The sequence below is a fragment of the Leptonychotes weddellii genome, chromosome X (genome assembly GCF_054177405.1).
Source record: "Leptonychotes weddellii isolate Sample4059 chromosome X, ASM5417740v2, whole genome shotgun sequence".
Taxonomy (NCBI): domain Eukaryota; kingdom Metazoa; phylum Chordata; class Mammalia; order Carnivora; family Phocidae; genus Leptonychotes; species Leptonychotes weddellii.
Genome location: NC_138385.1, coordinates 26553714 through 26571181, shown reverse-complemented (window position 1 = coordinate 26571181; position 17468 = coordinate 26553714). Strand labels below are relative to the sequence as shown.

The 17468-nt window shown below is 38.6% G+C and overlaps 1 protein-coding gene across 2 annotated transcripts in view; it reads left to right on the top strand.

Annotated features, from left to right (window-relative positions):
* The window catches only part of WDR44 (WD repeat domain 44), a 77307-nt gene that overhangs the window by 38105 nt on the left and 21734 nt on the right, over positions 1-17468 (top strand). For both annotated transcript variants that reach the window (XM_006736015.3, XM_031030917.2), the window contains exons 4-12: positions 3332-3968; positions 4446-4576; positions 5702-5797; positions 7720-7856; positions 8670-8753; positions 9246-9352; positions 10100-10251; positions 14117-14255; positions 15505-15569. In XM_006736015.3, coding sequence (XP_006736078.1) covers positions 3332-3968; positions 4446-4576; positions 5702-5797; positions 7720-7856; positions 8670-8753; positions 9246-9352; positions 10100-10251; positions 14117-14255; positions 15505-15569 — 1548 coding nt within the window. The remainder of the gene's footprint in view (positions 1-3331; positions 3969-4445; positions 4577-5701; positions 5798-7719; positions 7857-8669; positions 8754-9245; positions 9353-10099; positions 10252-14116; positions 14256-15504; positions 15570-17468) is intronic.

Sequence of the window (17468 nt, the reverse complement as noted above, 5' to 3'; positions counted from 1 at the left end):
TATATACTGCTCCAGGCAGGACACAGTCCCTGTCCCCAGGAGCTTATGTTTTAGTAGAGGAAATTAGTTAAACACAGAACTGAATGTAAAGTGTTCATATACTTACAAACTATTATAAGAACAGAAAGGGAGACTTGACTTACTGCTTGAGGATAGGAAGGGGGAAGACCTCATGGAGGAAGTAACATCTGAGCTGGTTCTTGATGAATGGGTAAGATTTGGACAGGCAAAGATGAGAGTTGAAAGGCATAACCAAAGGCATGGAGAAGAGAGATGTGCAGAATGGTTGCAAATCAGACTAGAGTCCAAAGTTAGGGCCAAACTATGGAAATGCCTCTTATGTCATACTAAAACATCTGGTTTCTATTTTACAGTCACTGGAAAATCAGTGAGTTTTTTGAAGCAGGGAGGCGATGTGAAGCTAACAGTTGCTTTAGCATGTTCATCTCTATGTTGGTCTTGATTCGCACTGTTTTCTTGGTCTTTCCCTGTTTGCTACCTCCTGAAACCCAGAAAAAAAAAAATACAGGGTTAGGTACTATACGTAGGTGCTATGAGGGCATATCAAGAGGGAGAGAATATGGGCCTTGTGTTTCAAAAGCTAATTATCTGCTATGGAGAAAGTATATAGAGCTAGCCTATATACTACTTTGTGTTTATATTATAGTTCATACTGTAGTGAATGGTAAGACTGATAGGAGTTCAGTGAAAGGATAAGGGATTGGGGAAGACTTGTGATTTTTAACCTCATTTTAATCCCTCTTCTGGCATTAGCCTTTCCATTATGCATAGTGATTATTTCAGACCTTTACAGTCACTTCATGCTCACTGTGCCCACATGTATCCTGCTTGCTTTCAGCAGATAACCTTGTTTCTGACTGCACGTAGACATTAGAGACTAAGAAGCCTGTATTTACTCCTTTTCATCTGCTCTCACTTCCCTTACCTGCAAATTTGTTTTCGTCTTTTGCCTCTTTTTCAAGTCTGAGAACTTAGTATTATTTTTTTTCCCTGTCCAAAGTAGCATGGTGTAATATACAAAATGCTGGATTTCTGAGAAAAACCTGGATTTCAGTTTTGACTTTGTAGTTTACTAGCTGTGGGACCTTGGACAAAAAAAATTTTTTTTTTTCTTGGACAAAATTCTTAATGCCTTTACCTCAGATTCTTGTTTCTGTAGAAGGGAGATAATCTAGCTGCCTCAAGGCCTGTGTGATGATTAAATAGAAAACACGTGTACTGGCCTAATTCTTTTCCTCTCCAGAACTTTGTTATCTTACTTTCTTTTTTTTTTTATTTTTTTTTAAAAGATTTTATTTATTTATTTGACAGAGAGAGACACAGCGAGAGAGGGAACACAAGCAGGGGGAGTGGGAGAGGGAGAAGCAGGCTCCCTGCAGAGCAGGGAGCCCGATGTGGGACTCGATCCCAGGACCCTGGGATCATGACCTGAGCCGAAGGCAGTCGCTCAACCGACTGAGCCACCCAGGCGCCCTGTTATCTTACTTTCTATTGGCTCCTTCCCCTCAGCTTGTAAAAATGCTGGATCACTTTCTTGCGGCCTCTTCCATTTATGGCCAAGCTTTTTGAAAACATTGATTGTGCTGGCTGTCTCTATGTTGTCACCTCTTACTCATTCTTAAACCCACTGGCTTCTGTTATCACTAAGGTTCTCAGTGCTCAGTAACCACCGAGTTGACAAAGTAGGTGGATTCTAGTTAATATTCCTGTGCTAAAAGTGTGATTAAAACTAAGATAAGGGGTGTCTGGGTGGCTCAGTTGGTTAAGCATCTGTTTTCCACTCAGGTGGTCCTGGGATCCAGCCCCATGTCGGGCTCCCTGCTCAGTGGGGAGCCTGCTTCTCCCTCTCCCTCTGCCACTCCCCCCACCCCCCTCCCTCCCGCTTATGCTCTCTCAGATAAATAAATTAAATCTTTTTTTTTTAAGATTTTATTTATTTATTTGACAGAGAGACACACAGCGAGAGAGGGAACACAAGCAGGGGGAGTGGGAGAGGGAGAAGCAGGCTTCCCACTGAGCAGGGAGCCTGATGCGGGCCTCAATCCCAGGACCCAGAGATCACGACCTGAGCCGAAGGCAGACGCTTAACGACTGAGCCACCCAGGCGCCCCAAATAAATTAAATCTTAAAAAAAAAGAGACTAGGCTAAAGGTTTGAAGGTTGAGAAAAATCATTATGTGGACTATGCTGGGAAATCAGGGAGGAGTATCCCTGAGCAGCAGTCATGTCCAGTTCAAGTCAGCATGAATTTGTGGTAAGCCTGATCAGGATGGCTGTGTGACACGTTCTGTTAACTTTCTGGAGCCAAGGAATTGAGAAAGCAGAAGTCATCCATGGTTGGGCATGGTGGAAAGATAAGTGGACTGGGAGATTTTATGTGGTAATAATGACAGTACTAGGTAGAAAATATCTTTTCTTCTAAATGTTAGTAGAAGATATAGAAACCCCATCTGTATTTTTCAGCTACAGAAAAGAAAGAAAACAGGGAAAAGGCAAGGTGAGCTGAGTGTTTGAACTCTTTTCGCGGTCCTAGCATTTCTCTGAATAGTGGAGTATTAGGTGTAGTTTGTTTAAGAATGTTAATCTCCCTGGGGCGCCTGGGTGGCTCAGGTCATGATCCCAGCGTTCTGGGATCGAGCCCCGCATCGGGCTCCCCACTCGGCGGGAAGCCTGCCTCTCCCCCCTCCACTCCCCCTGCCTGTGCTCCTCTCTCACTGTGTCTCTCTCTGTCAAATAAATAAATAAAATCTTAAAAAAAAAAAAAAAAGAATGTTAATCTCCCTGCATCTGCTGGCTTTTTCTGTTTTAGGCTTGAGTTCAGAACTAAACAATTCGAATTCTTGTGCTAGGTGGTTTTGATTCTCATGGTTACAAAGCAGTAGGTTGTTACTGTAACTAACTTGACATAAGTATGTAAATGAACAATGACATGAAGAGTCTGAATGTGAATTTAGGTCTGAACTTTATTTTACAGGGTTGGTTGAACTTTTGTAATTATACATACTAACAGATTCCCTATTATAATGGTTAAGAGTTCAGATTCTGGAACCAAACTCCCAGGATTTTTGCCAACTTATCACTTACTAGCTCTTTGTCCTTGGACAAATCACTTGATCCCTCTGTACCTTTGTTCCTTCATTTGTGTAATGATGATATTAAGAGTGCTGTCTCATATGGTTATTGTAAAGATTAAAAATGTAAAGTGTTAAGAACATTCCCTGGCACATAGTAAGTACTATGTAAATGATTAGCTGTTATGTTCGTGTAAATAGCTTCATTTTTTAAAAACTGCTTTTTAACCTTTCATCAGATTATTGAAAGCATTATTGAGGAGAGTCAGAAAGTACTACAGCTGGAAGATGACTCGTCGGATTCCAAAGGAAAGGGACACTCTGACCAGGCTACTGGCAGTTCTCTTGTAGCTGGAACAGATCTTAGCAATATACCTGGACTGTTAGCCATAGATCAGGTACTACAGGAAGATTCCAAAAAGGCAGAGAGTCAGAATGCAATTGAAGAAACTGAATTAGAATCAAAAAGATGTTTTCCTTCTGATGACACCTATGAGAAGTCAGTAGATGAAATCACTAAGTTAACTGAAATAAGTTCAACTGAGCAGCATAATGTGCCTGAAACTGAAACAGAAGTATTGAACAAAGAAGCCATGGAAGTCAAAGGAAGTGATGTTCTAGAACCTGTGTCCTCAAACTCTTCATCTACTAAAGATTTTGCTGCCATGGAAGAAGTGGCTCCCGCCAAACCCCCAAGACAGCTTACTCCAGAACCTGACATTGTGGCTAGTACAAAGAAGCCTGTTCCAGCACGCCCTCCCCCTCCAACTAATTTCCCACCTCCTAGGCCCCCGCCTCCATCTCGACCTGCTCCACCACCAAGAAAAAAGAAAAGTGAATTGGAGTTTGAGGCCCTTAAAACGCCTGATCTAGACGGCAAGTATTTAATTGAGAAATAACTTTTTGTGGAGAGATTTTGGAGTTGAAACTGACTTTCTGGTTTTGTTTCAGTTTATGCTGTATACAACCACATCGATGACCATGACCAAGTTATAAAAGTTATTTTAGTAATAAAAAGTGAAAATGTTTATATTGGTAGTAAGTTACTGTGTTCGAACATTTTAGTAGACTTCAAACTTTCAAATCTGTTACCATTGGAGACTTAAGATCTGAATTCAAGATGTAGATCTCCTCGTGTATAAGTTGGATAGCTTTGAGGAATTGAAATAACTTGTTTGAGCCCTGGTTTCTCCATATGTAAAATGAGAGTAATAAAACCACTTTCTCATGGGATTGTTGTAAGAATCAGACAAAGGTTAAAGCACTTTTCAAGCTCTGTATAAGGTCCTATATAAATACTAGTTATTGCCATTATCATCATCATCATTATTATTATCATCATCGTCATTGCAGTTCCCAAAGAGAATATTACATCTGATACTCTCCTAAGTACGAACATGGCTTCAGAGAATACAGTCAAGGATTCTCAGCCTTCTCTTGACTTGGCAAGTGCTACCAGTGGAGATAAAGTAGTTACTGCCCAGGTTGGTGAATTCATGTTATATTTGATAGAGGCTTTAACAACTTTCTGTAGCTGTCTGGTTTGTTGCTTGTTGAACCTTCTTCTCCAGGCAGAATATTTCCTTGTCCGTAAAACCTGGCCTTCTTATATCCCTTTTTTAGCTGTGCTACTATATAGCTAGGTGATTCTAACCAACTATTTAATATCTAAGTTTCAGATGTCCCATTGATAAAATGAGGGGAAAACCTTCCTTGAAGGTATCTTGGAAGGATGAAATGAGCTAAAGTATGCCAAGTACCTGGCATGCAGTAGGCAATCAAAAAAAATGAAAGTTGCTACTATTTGTAATATTATTATAATGTTAATAAACATCAACTACAGTCTTCATTTACCTTACCTATGGTGGTCAAAACTGAGGACTTTTATTTACAATTTCCTTTACCTAATCATGAAAAAAACCCTTCATATACTAGGCTATATATCCATATATGAGGCAATAGAAAGCACGTGATAGCATGAATTTTTACCATAGCCCAGTTTCTGGGACTCAAGGCTTACTTACACGGTAGCAGTGGTACGGACAGGTTAGCAGACTGGGAGATAAGGCCCTTCAGGCCTGTCATAGCCTTAGAGCAGAGACTGGCAGTAGCCTGTCTTCTAGAGTCCCTGAGCTAAGAATGGTCTTTACATTTGTAAAGGAGTGTAAGGAGAAGAAGAAAAAAAAAAAGAATATGTGACAGATAATATATGTGAAGCAGAAAGCCTAAAACATTTACTCTCTGGCTCTTTATAGTAAAAGTTTGCCACCCCCTGCCTTCGAGATAAGCACAAGTATATCCCTGATTAATGGCACTCTTCGTGCCGGCACTCTGCTAATAGAGAACTGCTTTTGGGTCACGTTCAAGTAGAACATCTATTTGCTTTCAAGACTAAGACATTATTTCATGGGCAGCAATGGTTTTGATACCTAATGTTTTTCAGCATGCTGGGAATAATAAAGGACCGAAATGGAGTGTTTCATTTAAATTTTCAGTAGGCTCCATTATGTGAATTATGGGATTCTTTAGAACTGTGTGTGGTAATGAATAATTGAGTGTTTATAGCAATTGACTCCGTCTACTTTCTGTTTATAAAATTGTAATTTTAGGAAAATGGAAAAGCACCTGATGGGCAGACCATAGCAGGTGAAGTGATGGGCCCTCAGAGACCTAGATCCAACTCTGGGAGAGAGCTTACTGATGAGGTATAGTTAGATTCTTTTTGTTCTTAACATAAAATATAAAAATCATAATGAGAAGATGAAGAACCTCCCAAGATGAATGGTGGTAATGGTTGCACAGCATTGTGAATGTGCTTAATACCACTGAGCTGTACAACTAAAAATATTTTACCATGATTAAAAAAATTTAAGTTTATTGCTGTTAAGCAAAAAAAAAAAATAATGTAGAAGAAAAAATGAAAGTTGATGATTTTCTTAGGTTTTAAAAATTTATTTTATTTTTTTTAAGTAAACACTACACCCAATGTGGGGCTCGAACTCACACCCCAAAATCAAGAGTTACATGCTGTACTGACTGAGCCAGCCAGGCATCCCAGTTTTGGGGGGTTTTTTGTTTGTTTTTTGGTTTTGTTTGTTTTTAAAGATTTTTAATTATTTGTTTATTTATTTATTTGAGAGACAGAGATCGTGACAGAGAACACAAGTGGGGAAGAGAGAGAGAAGCAGGCTCCCCGCTGAGCAGGGAGCCCGACTCAGGGCTGGATCCCAGGACCCTGGGATCATGACCTGAGTCAAAGGCAGATGCTTAACTGACTGAGCCACCTGGGCGCCCCAGTTTTTGTTTTTTTAATATGTTGGAGTTTGCCACTCTAACTTAAAAGTACCTTTTTATACCATTATGTGGTAGAACAAATGTATTGAAAACAAAGCCCAAACTTAATAGAAGGTGGGCTTAAAAAGAACTTGATGTTAGATGTTTTTATACTTGTTAGGTGATGTACAGTATATGCAGACTCAGTGCTTACTTACCATTAAAATTTAGTATACATTGAATGACCAATTTATTCTGAATAAAGTTTTGAAGCAAAATCTTAGTTTTCATGTCTTTTTTTTAAAGATTTTTTTTTTTTAAGTAATCTCTACATCCAACATGGTGCTCAAACTGCACCCCAATATCATGAGCCACATGCTCCACCAACTGAGCCAGCCAGGCGACCCAGTTTTCATTTCTTTTAAATGATACATTTTAAAAAATTATTGTACTTTGGAAAACAGTATGGCAGTTCCTCAAAACATTAGACATTGAGTTACCATGATCCAGCAATTCTACTCCTATGTATACACCAAATAGAAATGAAGATATATGTCCACACAAAAAACGTACACAAGTGGGGCGCCAGGCTGGCTCAGTCAGTTAAGCATCTGCCTTTGGCTCAAGTCATGGTCTCAGGATCCTGCGTGGGGCTCCCTGCTCAGCAGGGAGTCTGCTTCTCCCTCTGCCCTTCCCCTCCCCCTGCCGGTGCTTGCGTGCTCTCTCTCCTCTCTGTCTCTCTCTCAAATAAATAAAATCTTTAAAAAAAAAAGTACACGAGTATTCATAATAGCCAAGTGTGGAAACAACATAAATGTTCATCTCCCATGAATGGATGAATAAAATGTGATATATCCAATCCACATGGACTGTTTTTTGGCAATTAAAAGGAATGAAGTTCTGACACATGCTGCAGTGTGGATGACCCTGGAAAACATGGTGCTAAGCAAAAGAAGCCAATCACAAAAGACCACATACAGGATGATTTGATTTATATGAAATGTCTGTAATAGGCAAACCATAGAGACAAAACGTAGAATAGTCGTTGCCAGGGGCTGGGAGGGGAGGGGAATGAGGTATGACATTTAATGGGTATGGGGTTTCTTTTTGAGGTAGTGGAAATATTCGAAACTTAAATAAAGGTGATTGTTGCACAACTCTGAATTTACTCAAAATCATTGAATTAAATGAGTGCATTTTGCAATGTATGAATTGTATGTCATGAAAAAAGATAAAAATTACTGTACAGAGTACTACTGAAGGTGTCTAGAAAGTCCTTAGCTTAAATGAGGATTTTGCAGACTCAAAAAGTTAATTAAATTATAGGTCCTCTTGGTGTTATTTTTTACCTCAGGAAATTTTAGCCAGTGTCATGATTAAGAACCTGGATACTGGAGAAGAAATACCTTTGAGTCTTGCGGAAGAGAAACTGCCAACAGGTATTAATCCTCTCACTCTACACATCATGAGAAGGACTAAGGAATATGTAAGGTATGGCCTATTGTTATTATTTATCATTTGTAGTATTTCAGAGTGGTGAAGATTTCTCTGTTTATGAACTATAATAGTCCCTAATTTGGTTTCATTCAGTCTTCTTTTTTTAAATATGGAATTAAAATAGAGTTAGTTTATGTATTCTTCAACATTGTTCTCTCTCAAGACCATACAGCTATTTGGGGAAAATAGTATATATCTGAAATCTCATAGTATTTTGTTTTTCTTTTAAAATGATTTATTTAATACTAGAGACATTAGTGAAACATATTGAGGGTAAAAAGCCATGTGGAATGAAGATCTGGTTTCTGAAACCTTGCTTTAAGGACCACAGATTTTATAAGTATTATAATACTTATTATCTACTTATAATACGTATTACCTTTGTAGGTCAGAAAATGGCTTTAGAGAGGTGATTGACTTTACTGTGAGATGTATGTAGATCGAAGAAATGATTATTGTGAAAGCAAATCTCAATAAAGTGTAATACATGATGTACCTGAAGAGCGAAGAGGTAGTTAATTTGTCATTTCTGTGCAGCACGTTTTGTCCAACAAAAAGCCTTGTTGGTAGTAGGTTTTCCATAAGTTCCTAAATTGCTTTCACTTGCATTTTGTACATTAAACCGTGCTTAAAGATTCTATTCTTTGATCTCTCAAGTCTTACATTCTGAGGATCATTAAAATTAAACTTATATAAAGTATGTTAACATAGTTTTATTCTGAGTACCTGAGTATATAGTATACATGGATTGTTGAGAGGTGTAGGGGAAATGGCTTCTTTTAAAATGACTTCTTCCCCTCCTTGTAGTAATGACGCGGCACAGTCAGATGATGAAGAGAAGTTACAGTCTCAGACAACAGATACTGATGGTGGAAGGTTAAAACAGAAAACGTGAGTTACAGTACATCTCCTTTCTTTTTTTTTTTTTTTTTTAAAGATTTTATTTATTTATTCATGAGAGAGAGAGAGAGAGAGGCAGAGGCAGAGGGAGAAGCAGGCTCCCCGCGGAGCAGGGAGCCCGATGCGGGACTCGATCCCAGGACCCTGGGATCATGACCTGAGCTGAAGGCAGACGCTTAACCGACTGAGCCACCCAGGCGTCCCTCTCCTTTCTTTATTTCAAGCTTTTATTTAAAAAATACGAGAATTCGGGGCGCCTGGGTGGCTCAGTCGTTAAGCATCTGCCTTCAGCTCAGGTCATGATCCCAGCTCCTGGGATCGAGCCCCACATCAGGCTCCCTGCTCCACAGGAAGCCTGCTTCTCCATCTCCCACTCCTCCTGCTTCTGTTCCCTCTCTCACTGTCTCTCTTTCTGTCAAATAAATGAATAAATAAAATCTTTAAAAAATAATAATAATTTTGGTTTTTTGTATTTTTGGTAAGGACTCAACTAAAGAAGTTCTTAGGAAAATCAGTAAAGAGAGCAAAGCACCTTGCAGAAGAATATGGTGAACGTGCTGTGAATAAAGTTAAAAGTGTTAGAGACGAAGGTAAGTGAAATAGAACATTGCAAATGAATATTTAATTGATTTGTAATCCAAATTTAGCCTATAATTTATAAGAAGCATTCTGTTTTACTGAAAGTAAGAAACCTTTATAGCAAACATTTTAGCAGTTCAATAAATCATGTTATTCTAGGTATCACTTAATTTTATGAGCAGAAAGAAAAATAAATTCATCTTAAACATGAATTTGTGTATACTTTGTGGCAACCTGGAAGAGATGAGTGTTCATTAATCAATTGCAAATTAATTTTGTAAGTTTATTTAGTTTTTATAAATAGTTTCAAAATTTGGAAGATTTTCTAAATTTTACAGATCTTAACTTCCTGTGCCTTTGTTGTAATTGTACTCATTTATTTTATTTAATAAGCACTAATACAGTAGTTATTTTGTGCCAGACACTCTTCTAAGCACTTGGACCTGTATTCATTCATTTAACCTTCATAAAAACCCTATGAGGTAAGTACTGTTATTACCTCCATTTTATAGATGAGAAAATCAAGGCACAAAAAGGTCCAGTGCTTTGGCTATGGACACACAGACAATAAATGACAGAGCTGGATTTGGACCCAGACAATCTGGCACCAGATCCCATGCTCTTAACCAATATGCTATTTAGTAATAGTTATTGCTTTTCCATTTAATAAATTTTCTTGGTAAACAGTAGAAAGAAAATCTGATAGTAGCTTTATCTGCATTAGCTAGTGATGATTTCTATATTGCTTTTCTATTCAGTGTTTCATACTGATCAAGATGATCCTTCATCAAGTGATGATGAAGGAATGCCATATACAAGACCAGTCAAATTCAAAGCAGCGCATGGTTTCAAAGGACCTTATGATTTTGATCAGATCAAAGTGGTGCAAGATCTTAGTGGTGAGCATATGGTAAGCAACCTTTATATTTTTCAGGATTGATTGTTTTCACTGAGAGAAGTACTTTGGCTTGTACAAAGCCAATCTCTTATGTATATAATTTTGCTAACCTGACTCAAGAAGAGTAAATTAATATTAATAATGATTTAATGCCTAAGTAATGCAGAGTCTATCTCTGGATTATTTTTCAAGAACTGAAAGGTTTTTAAAATTTTTATTTAAATTTAAGATGCTGTGCAATATTGGTTTCAGGAGTAAAATTCATTGATTCATCACTTATATACAATACCCAGTGCTCATCACAGCCAGTGGCCTCCTTAATACCTATCACTCATCTAACCCATCCCCCCTCCACCTCCCTTCATCAACCTTCAATTTGTTCTCTATCGTTAAGAGTCTCTTATGGTTTGGGGCACCTGGGTCGTTCAGTCAGTTGAGCATCTGACTCTTGATTTCAGCTCAGGTCATGATCTCGGGGTTTTGGGATTGAGTCCCTCTCAGGGCTTTGTGCTCAGTGGGGAGTCTGCCTGAGATTCTCTGTTTCCCTCTCCCTCAGCCCCTCCCTACGCTCATGTGCTCTCTCTCTCTAAAATGAATGGATAAATCCTTAAAAAAAAAAAAAAAAAGTCTCTTATGGTTTGTGTTCCTCTCCTTCCCCCCCATTACTTCCCTTATGTTCATTTGTTTTGTTTTTTAAATTCTATATATGGGGACCCCTGGGTGGTTCAGTCGGTTAAGTGGCTGCCTTCAGCTCAGGTCATGATCCTGCAGTCCTGGGATTGGGCCCCACATCAGGCTCCTTGCTCGGTGGGGAGTCTGCTTCTCCCTGCCCTGCTCTTGTGCTCTCACCTGTTCTCTCTCCCTCTCAAATAAATAAAAATAAAATCTTAAAAAAAATAAATTCCACATATGAGTGAAATCATATGGTATTTGTCTTTCTCAGATTGACTTAATTTTGCTTAGCATAATACATTCTAGCTCTATCTACATCATTGCAAATGGCAAGATAGCATTCTGAATGCTGAGTAGTATCCCATTGTGTGTGTGTGTGTGTGTGTGTGTATACCACATCTTCTTTAGCCATTCATCAGTCAATGGACATTTGGGCTCTCTCCATAGTTTGGCTATTGTTGATAATGCTGCTGTAAACATCGGGGTGCATGTACCCCTTCGAATCTCTATTTTTATATCCTTTGGGTAAATACTTAGTAGTACAATTGCTGGATCGTAGGGTAGTTTTATTTTTAGTTCTTTGAGGAACCTCCATACTGTTCTTCAGAGTGGCTCCAGTTTGCATTCCCACCAACAGTGCAAGAGGGTTCCTCTTTCTCCACATCCTTGCCAACACCTGTTGTTTCTTGTTTTGTTAATTTTAGCCTTTCTGACAGGTGTGAGGTGGTATGTCATCGTGGGTTTGATTTATATTTCCCTGATGATGAGTGACATTGAGCATCTTTTCATGGGTCGTTAGCCATCTGGATATCTTCTATGGAAAAATGTCTATTCATGTCTTTTGCTCATTTCTTAACTGTGTTGTTTTTTTGGGTGTTGAGTTTGATAAGTTCTTTATTTATTTCGGATGCTAACCCTTTATCGGATATGTTGCTTGCAAATATCAAGAAGTGAAAGGTTTTCTTTTCTTTTCTTTAAAGATTTTATTTATCTATTTGACAGAGACACAGTGAGAGAAGGAACACAAGCAGGGGGAGTGGGCGAGGGAGAAGCAGGCTTCCCGCTGAGCAGGGAGCCCGATGCAGGGCTTGATCCCAGGACCCTGGGATCATGACCTGAGCTGAAGGCAGACGCTTAACGACTGAGCCACCCAGGTGCCCCAAGAAGTGAAAGTTTTTGGTTTTGTTTTTAAAGATTTTATTTATTTGAGAGAGAGAGGGCATGAGCAGGGGAAGGGGGCAGAGAGAGAGGGAGAAGCAGACTCTGTGCTGAGTGTGGAGTCCGATGCGGGGCTTGATCCCAGGACCCTGAGATCATGACCTGAGCCAAAGTCAGATGCATAACCAACTGAGCCACCCAGGTGCCCCTCAAGAAGTGAAAGTTATTGAATAAGTAAAGTCTAGGCCCGTATCATTAAGAAAGCAGTGTAAAGGTACCAGACTTTAAAGCAGTTAAATTTACAGGGTGGTGTGTGTCTTTAGAAGACATTTAAAATGTTCCCCGTGTATATTTTTAAAAGGTTTTATTTATTTATTTGAGAGAGAGAGAAAGTGAGCGAGAAGGGGAAGGAGCTGAGTGAGAGGAACAAGCACATTTCATGCTGAGCGCAGAGCCCCGTGTGGGGCTTGATCTCATGACCCTAAGATCATGACCTGAGCTGAAATCAACAGTTGGATGCTTAACCGACTGAGCCACCCAGGCGCCCTTCCCTGGGTATATTTTAAATAATTAACACAAATATTACTGTAGGTCAGTGTATTTTGTAAAATGGCAGCTAAAACTAGGAGAGAGAGGTACAAGTTTTCTACCAGAGTTAAAATGTACCAAAGTGGGTATAAAGTGCCCAAGTGATAATCCAGTTACCCTTAAAAATGCTGGGAACACAGGGAAGCTGGTAATAAACTCCTGGACTGGGCAGATGATGCTGTGGGTCTTTGATCAGGGAATCTATGTATCTATTTAGATTTTAAATCCAAAATGTGGCTTACCTGAAAGGAAGCAACCATAAACATATCAGACGGCAGCCAGATTGGAATTTAAACTTTGGTGCTTATAATCTCCGCATAAAGTATTTGACTTGATTATAGTAACTTCCTTAAGGAACTGATGAACTTCCTTGTACTGTTTTGATTCACTTTCGTTATTTCCAGTTTTAAGTAAAGTCTCATTGTAGTAGGTTCCCAATAACAAATTTCTTAATATACTTGAATTTTATGGAAATGAATGTTATTTCAGTAAATGAGCTATTGCCTCTAACTTGGATACTCTTTTTTTTTTTTAAGTTTATTTTTAAGTAATCTCTACACCCAACATAGGGCTCAAACTCACGACCTAGAGACCAAGAGTTGCATGGTCTCCCAACTAAGCAGGCACCCCATAAGTTAGATAATCTTTTTGATCTGCATAGATATGTGTTGTAATAGTAGTTATGACAGTATTTGTTGTAGTAGCATTTGGCTTTTCCAATTTAAGGGTTCATGTTGTTAAATCATGCCACCCCCACCTCCCCAACACATACTCACACATTTCCCTATTATTAGCAGTATCTGGGAATTCCAACCGTACACTGTGAAATCTTGTATCAGAGGGGGGAAAAACAGGATGAGACCACACCATTCCAACACCTGTAAATGCCCAGTGCCATGAGGGTCACTGCTAACATGGGCCTATGTTTCCCTCAGCCTTGATCAAGGGTGTTAGTAGTATCCTGAGGGCTCTGCCTCCTCCAGTGTCACTCCCTCTTGTGTTTAGCTAGGAGACTGAAATCCCCAACTAGGATTTTTTTTTACAATGATTTCTGGCCACCTTGGAACTCCATTTCCATTAATTTGTAGACAAGGCTTGGGGCTTTGAACTTGTTAGTTTAGATTAAGGTAAACTGCTGCTATCTTATCCTACCTTTCTCCTAAAAATTCCTCTTTGTGCTGTTGTGATATCATTGAACTGTTGGCCTTCAGTGGTGTTAGTAATATGAGCATTATCTTAGTATGTATAATTTGGAATAATTCTTTACTTTGGCTTTAAAATAATGTTTCAACTCTTAGGGGTGCCTGGCTGGCTCAGTTGGTAGAGCGTGCGACTCTTGATCTTGGGCTTGTAAGTTCGAGGCCTACGTTGGGTGTGGAGATTACTTAAAAATAAAATCTTAAAAAAGAATGTTTCAACTTTTAAAGTAGTAACTCTGAACCTTCCTTTGTTTTCATAGGGAGCTGTTTGGACCATGAAATTTTCTCACTGTGGCCGATTACTTGCCTCAGCTGGACAAGACAATGTAGTGAGAATATGGGCTTTAAAAAATGCTTTTGACTATTTCAACAATATGCGAATGAAATACAATACTGAAGGTATTTTGATTTACTTGTGGGCTTTAAAACTCTAGAGACATCTGGCATTTTTACATTTTAGGTATAATGATGCCCTCTTCTCTGGCAACCATTTGCAGCAACCACTATTTTTAATAATGGCCACAAACCTAAAAGTAGGACAGAAGTCAACACCAAAAAAGCATCTATATCCCATGGAAAACGCTACCATAGAGCTTTTGACTTTATCCCTTTTGAAGTATAGTGTAGAGTTTAATTCATCAACTGTTGAGAACAAAGTCACTTGGTTTCCCCTGACAACCTTTAGGTCTCTCTTGGGTTTAAATGAAATAACCTGATTAATTTAGAAAAAGAATGAGGAGAATAATATCCATCCAGTAAGTAAAGAAAAAAGGAGACCCAGCCATGAAAAGGAAATGTGATTTGTCAGTGCATCAGAGGTATATGAAAAAAGGTTAAATGGCAAAGAGAAACCTCAGAATGTGATGTATGTACACCATGATTACAACTATGTAAAATATTTCTGTATATTGGTAACTTACCAGGAAAGCATGTGGAATTGATAAAAATAAGAGCTTTATATTTATGGGATTCTTCTCTTATAATTATTTAACTGTAGTAAATTTTCTCCACAAACCCCTCCCTTCTACTCCCATCCTCACCCTAGCCAACTAAGGCTGAAACCAAGAAGTTAAGGGATGGGAGAAAGAATAGGTGGCCATGGGCTGGAGTATAGAGTATATTTGAATTACCAATTTGAGGAACATAGAAATCTGGGGAGATCCACTAAACTGGCAAATGAGGCCCTGTATACTTTAGTGGTCCTGTGGGTATTGCTTGCATTATGTTATAATACATAACTGAAGATGATAGTGGGTTGGCAAAAACTTACAGTACATTTTTTTTTATTGCCCTGCCTAGAGCAGAAAGACTATTTTCAGTGGCCCTTGAGACTTCTACCACCCCAGACCCTTTATTGTTCATCTTGTTTGTATTCACTATGAATAATGAAGATTTCAACAATATTTTATTAAATTGACGATATGGTTATTTTTTATCATTTTTATCATAAAGGTTTTATGATAAAAATGATAAAAACCGTTATTTTGGTGCCCAAAGAGTTAATGCCTCACTTATTTAGAAAATGTGTTTTTTTCAGAATGTTACATTGTATGACTATTAATTAGGTGTTCCTGTGTCATTATTTCTGATTGATGTTTTGTGTGTGTGTACATACATGCTTTTTTTATAATTATTATTTTGTTTTTAGGACGTGTGTCCCCGTCACCTTCTCAGGAAAGTCTGAATTCATCAAAGTCTGATACAGATACAGGGGTATGTTCAGTATTTTATGGTTACTCTTGTTAAGTACTATAATTTGATTTATTTACCATGAAATACCTCATTGTCTATCAGAAATTACAGTTACATGAAAGCAGTTAATTAAGATACATTACAAACAAGAGGTTCTTCTATTAGAATTGGTAGATGAAAAACTGTGATATTTAAAAGCTGTCGTACAGTGCATGATACTACTTCAGCTACCAAACTACTAATGTAAACTTAAATAAAACAAAATCCCTTCCCCTCAAATCCATGTTACAACTTAAAAAAATACTGGATACTGAATAAGGAGTGAAGAAGGAAAGAAAAGATATAGAAATATTTTAATTTTTCCATCTTCTTGGTGTAATAAATGCTTTATCACAGTTTCAGGTAGTTTAAAATATCTGAATGGTTTTCCTTTGGTCTGATAGCTGGAAGGTTAAATAATTTTACACCTAAAAAGCAAACTGGAGAATATAATTCTAAGCTGTCCCATGTGCTTCTTGTGTATTGATCTAGACAATGGTGATGTAAACAAAGAACCTAAAATGTCCACCTGCTCAACAGTATTTTCCTGAAATCTCATTGTCTCTATAGTATTTGACACTAATGTTTCCCTACTCTAAACATATTCCTCTCAGCTTTCTATGGTTCTCTTTTTCCTGTTCTCTTCCTACACCTTTGCTGTCTCTTCCTCTTTCTCCCACTTAAATGGTGCTGTTTTTCAGAGTTGTGTCCTTGACCATCCTTATTTGACATACTCATTCGTTGCCTCCAGTCCTGAATTGGCTTTACCTTCATCATTCTTGTTTCCTTTGAGAATAGCTTAATGGTTTTTAAACAAGAATAAGATCTTATTGGGCGTGCTACCCTTTTCACATAACAGTATATATAGAATCTCTCCATCAGTGTATTCAAGCACATCGGCTAATAGTCTAAAACTGAACTCCCTCAACAAGTGTTTTTTGAGTGCCTGTCACATGTGCCAGATACTGCTAGCTTCTGCAAAGTCAGATGAGACATAGTCTTTGCCCTCAGGGACTATGCTGACTGGTGGAATAGATATATCCACAATTCTAGTACTGGATGGTAATATTCTACAGTAGGTACTGTACAAGTATAGGAGTTATCCCAACAAATCAGAGCGTGAAGAAAATGTTCCTGGAGGCTTTGTGTGTGAGCCAGGAGTTAACTGTGTGAGACAAGGAAGGAAGGAGCTCATCAGAATGAACAGCCAGTGCAAAGGCCTGGAAGCTGAAACGGCATGGCATGTGAATGGTGCTGCCAGAAGTTCCATGTGGCTGGAGCAAAGCAGACAAGTGTGAGAGTTGGAGGAGAGGTAGGCAGGATTTGGATTTTAAATGGCCTTTTGTGTTAAACCAAGACATTTGGACTTTGTCCTGTAAGCTGCAGGGGAGGGGGGAAGGGGCTTTGAGGGGTTTCAATCAGAAGCTTAATTAAAATTTCAGATTTTTGTTTCAGGAAGAGCATTCTGGTAAACACTGTAAACGATCGATTAGTTGGGGGCTCCAGACTAGAGACGGGGAGACCACTTAAGAGGTTATTAACCCAGGAGAGAAATGGTGCTTCGATTATGAAGCAGTGGGTCTAGAAACCATAATGATGAGCTGAATTTGAGAGACGTGGAAGAGGTAGGGTCTCTGGCACTTGGTGACTGATAGCTGGGGTGGCAGGTGAATAGCCTACTACAATCCCCAGCTGTCTGGCTTGAGTAACTGGTTAGATGTTAATGTTCACTCATGGAAATATTTGTATTACCTACCCACAACCCTGCTTCTCTCTTTGAGCCTTTAATGGCATCACCATCCATAAGTTACTTTTTTAACTTCGTCAGAAAATACTCCATTACTTTTTTTCCTTACATACATATCAAATGAGTTATAAATT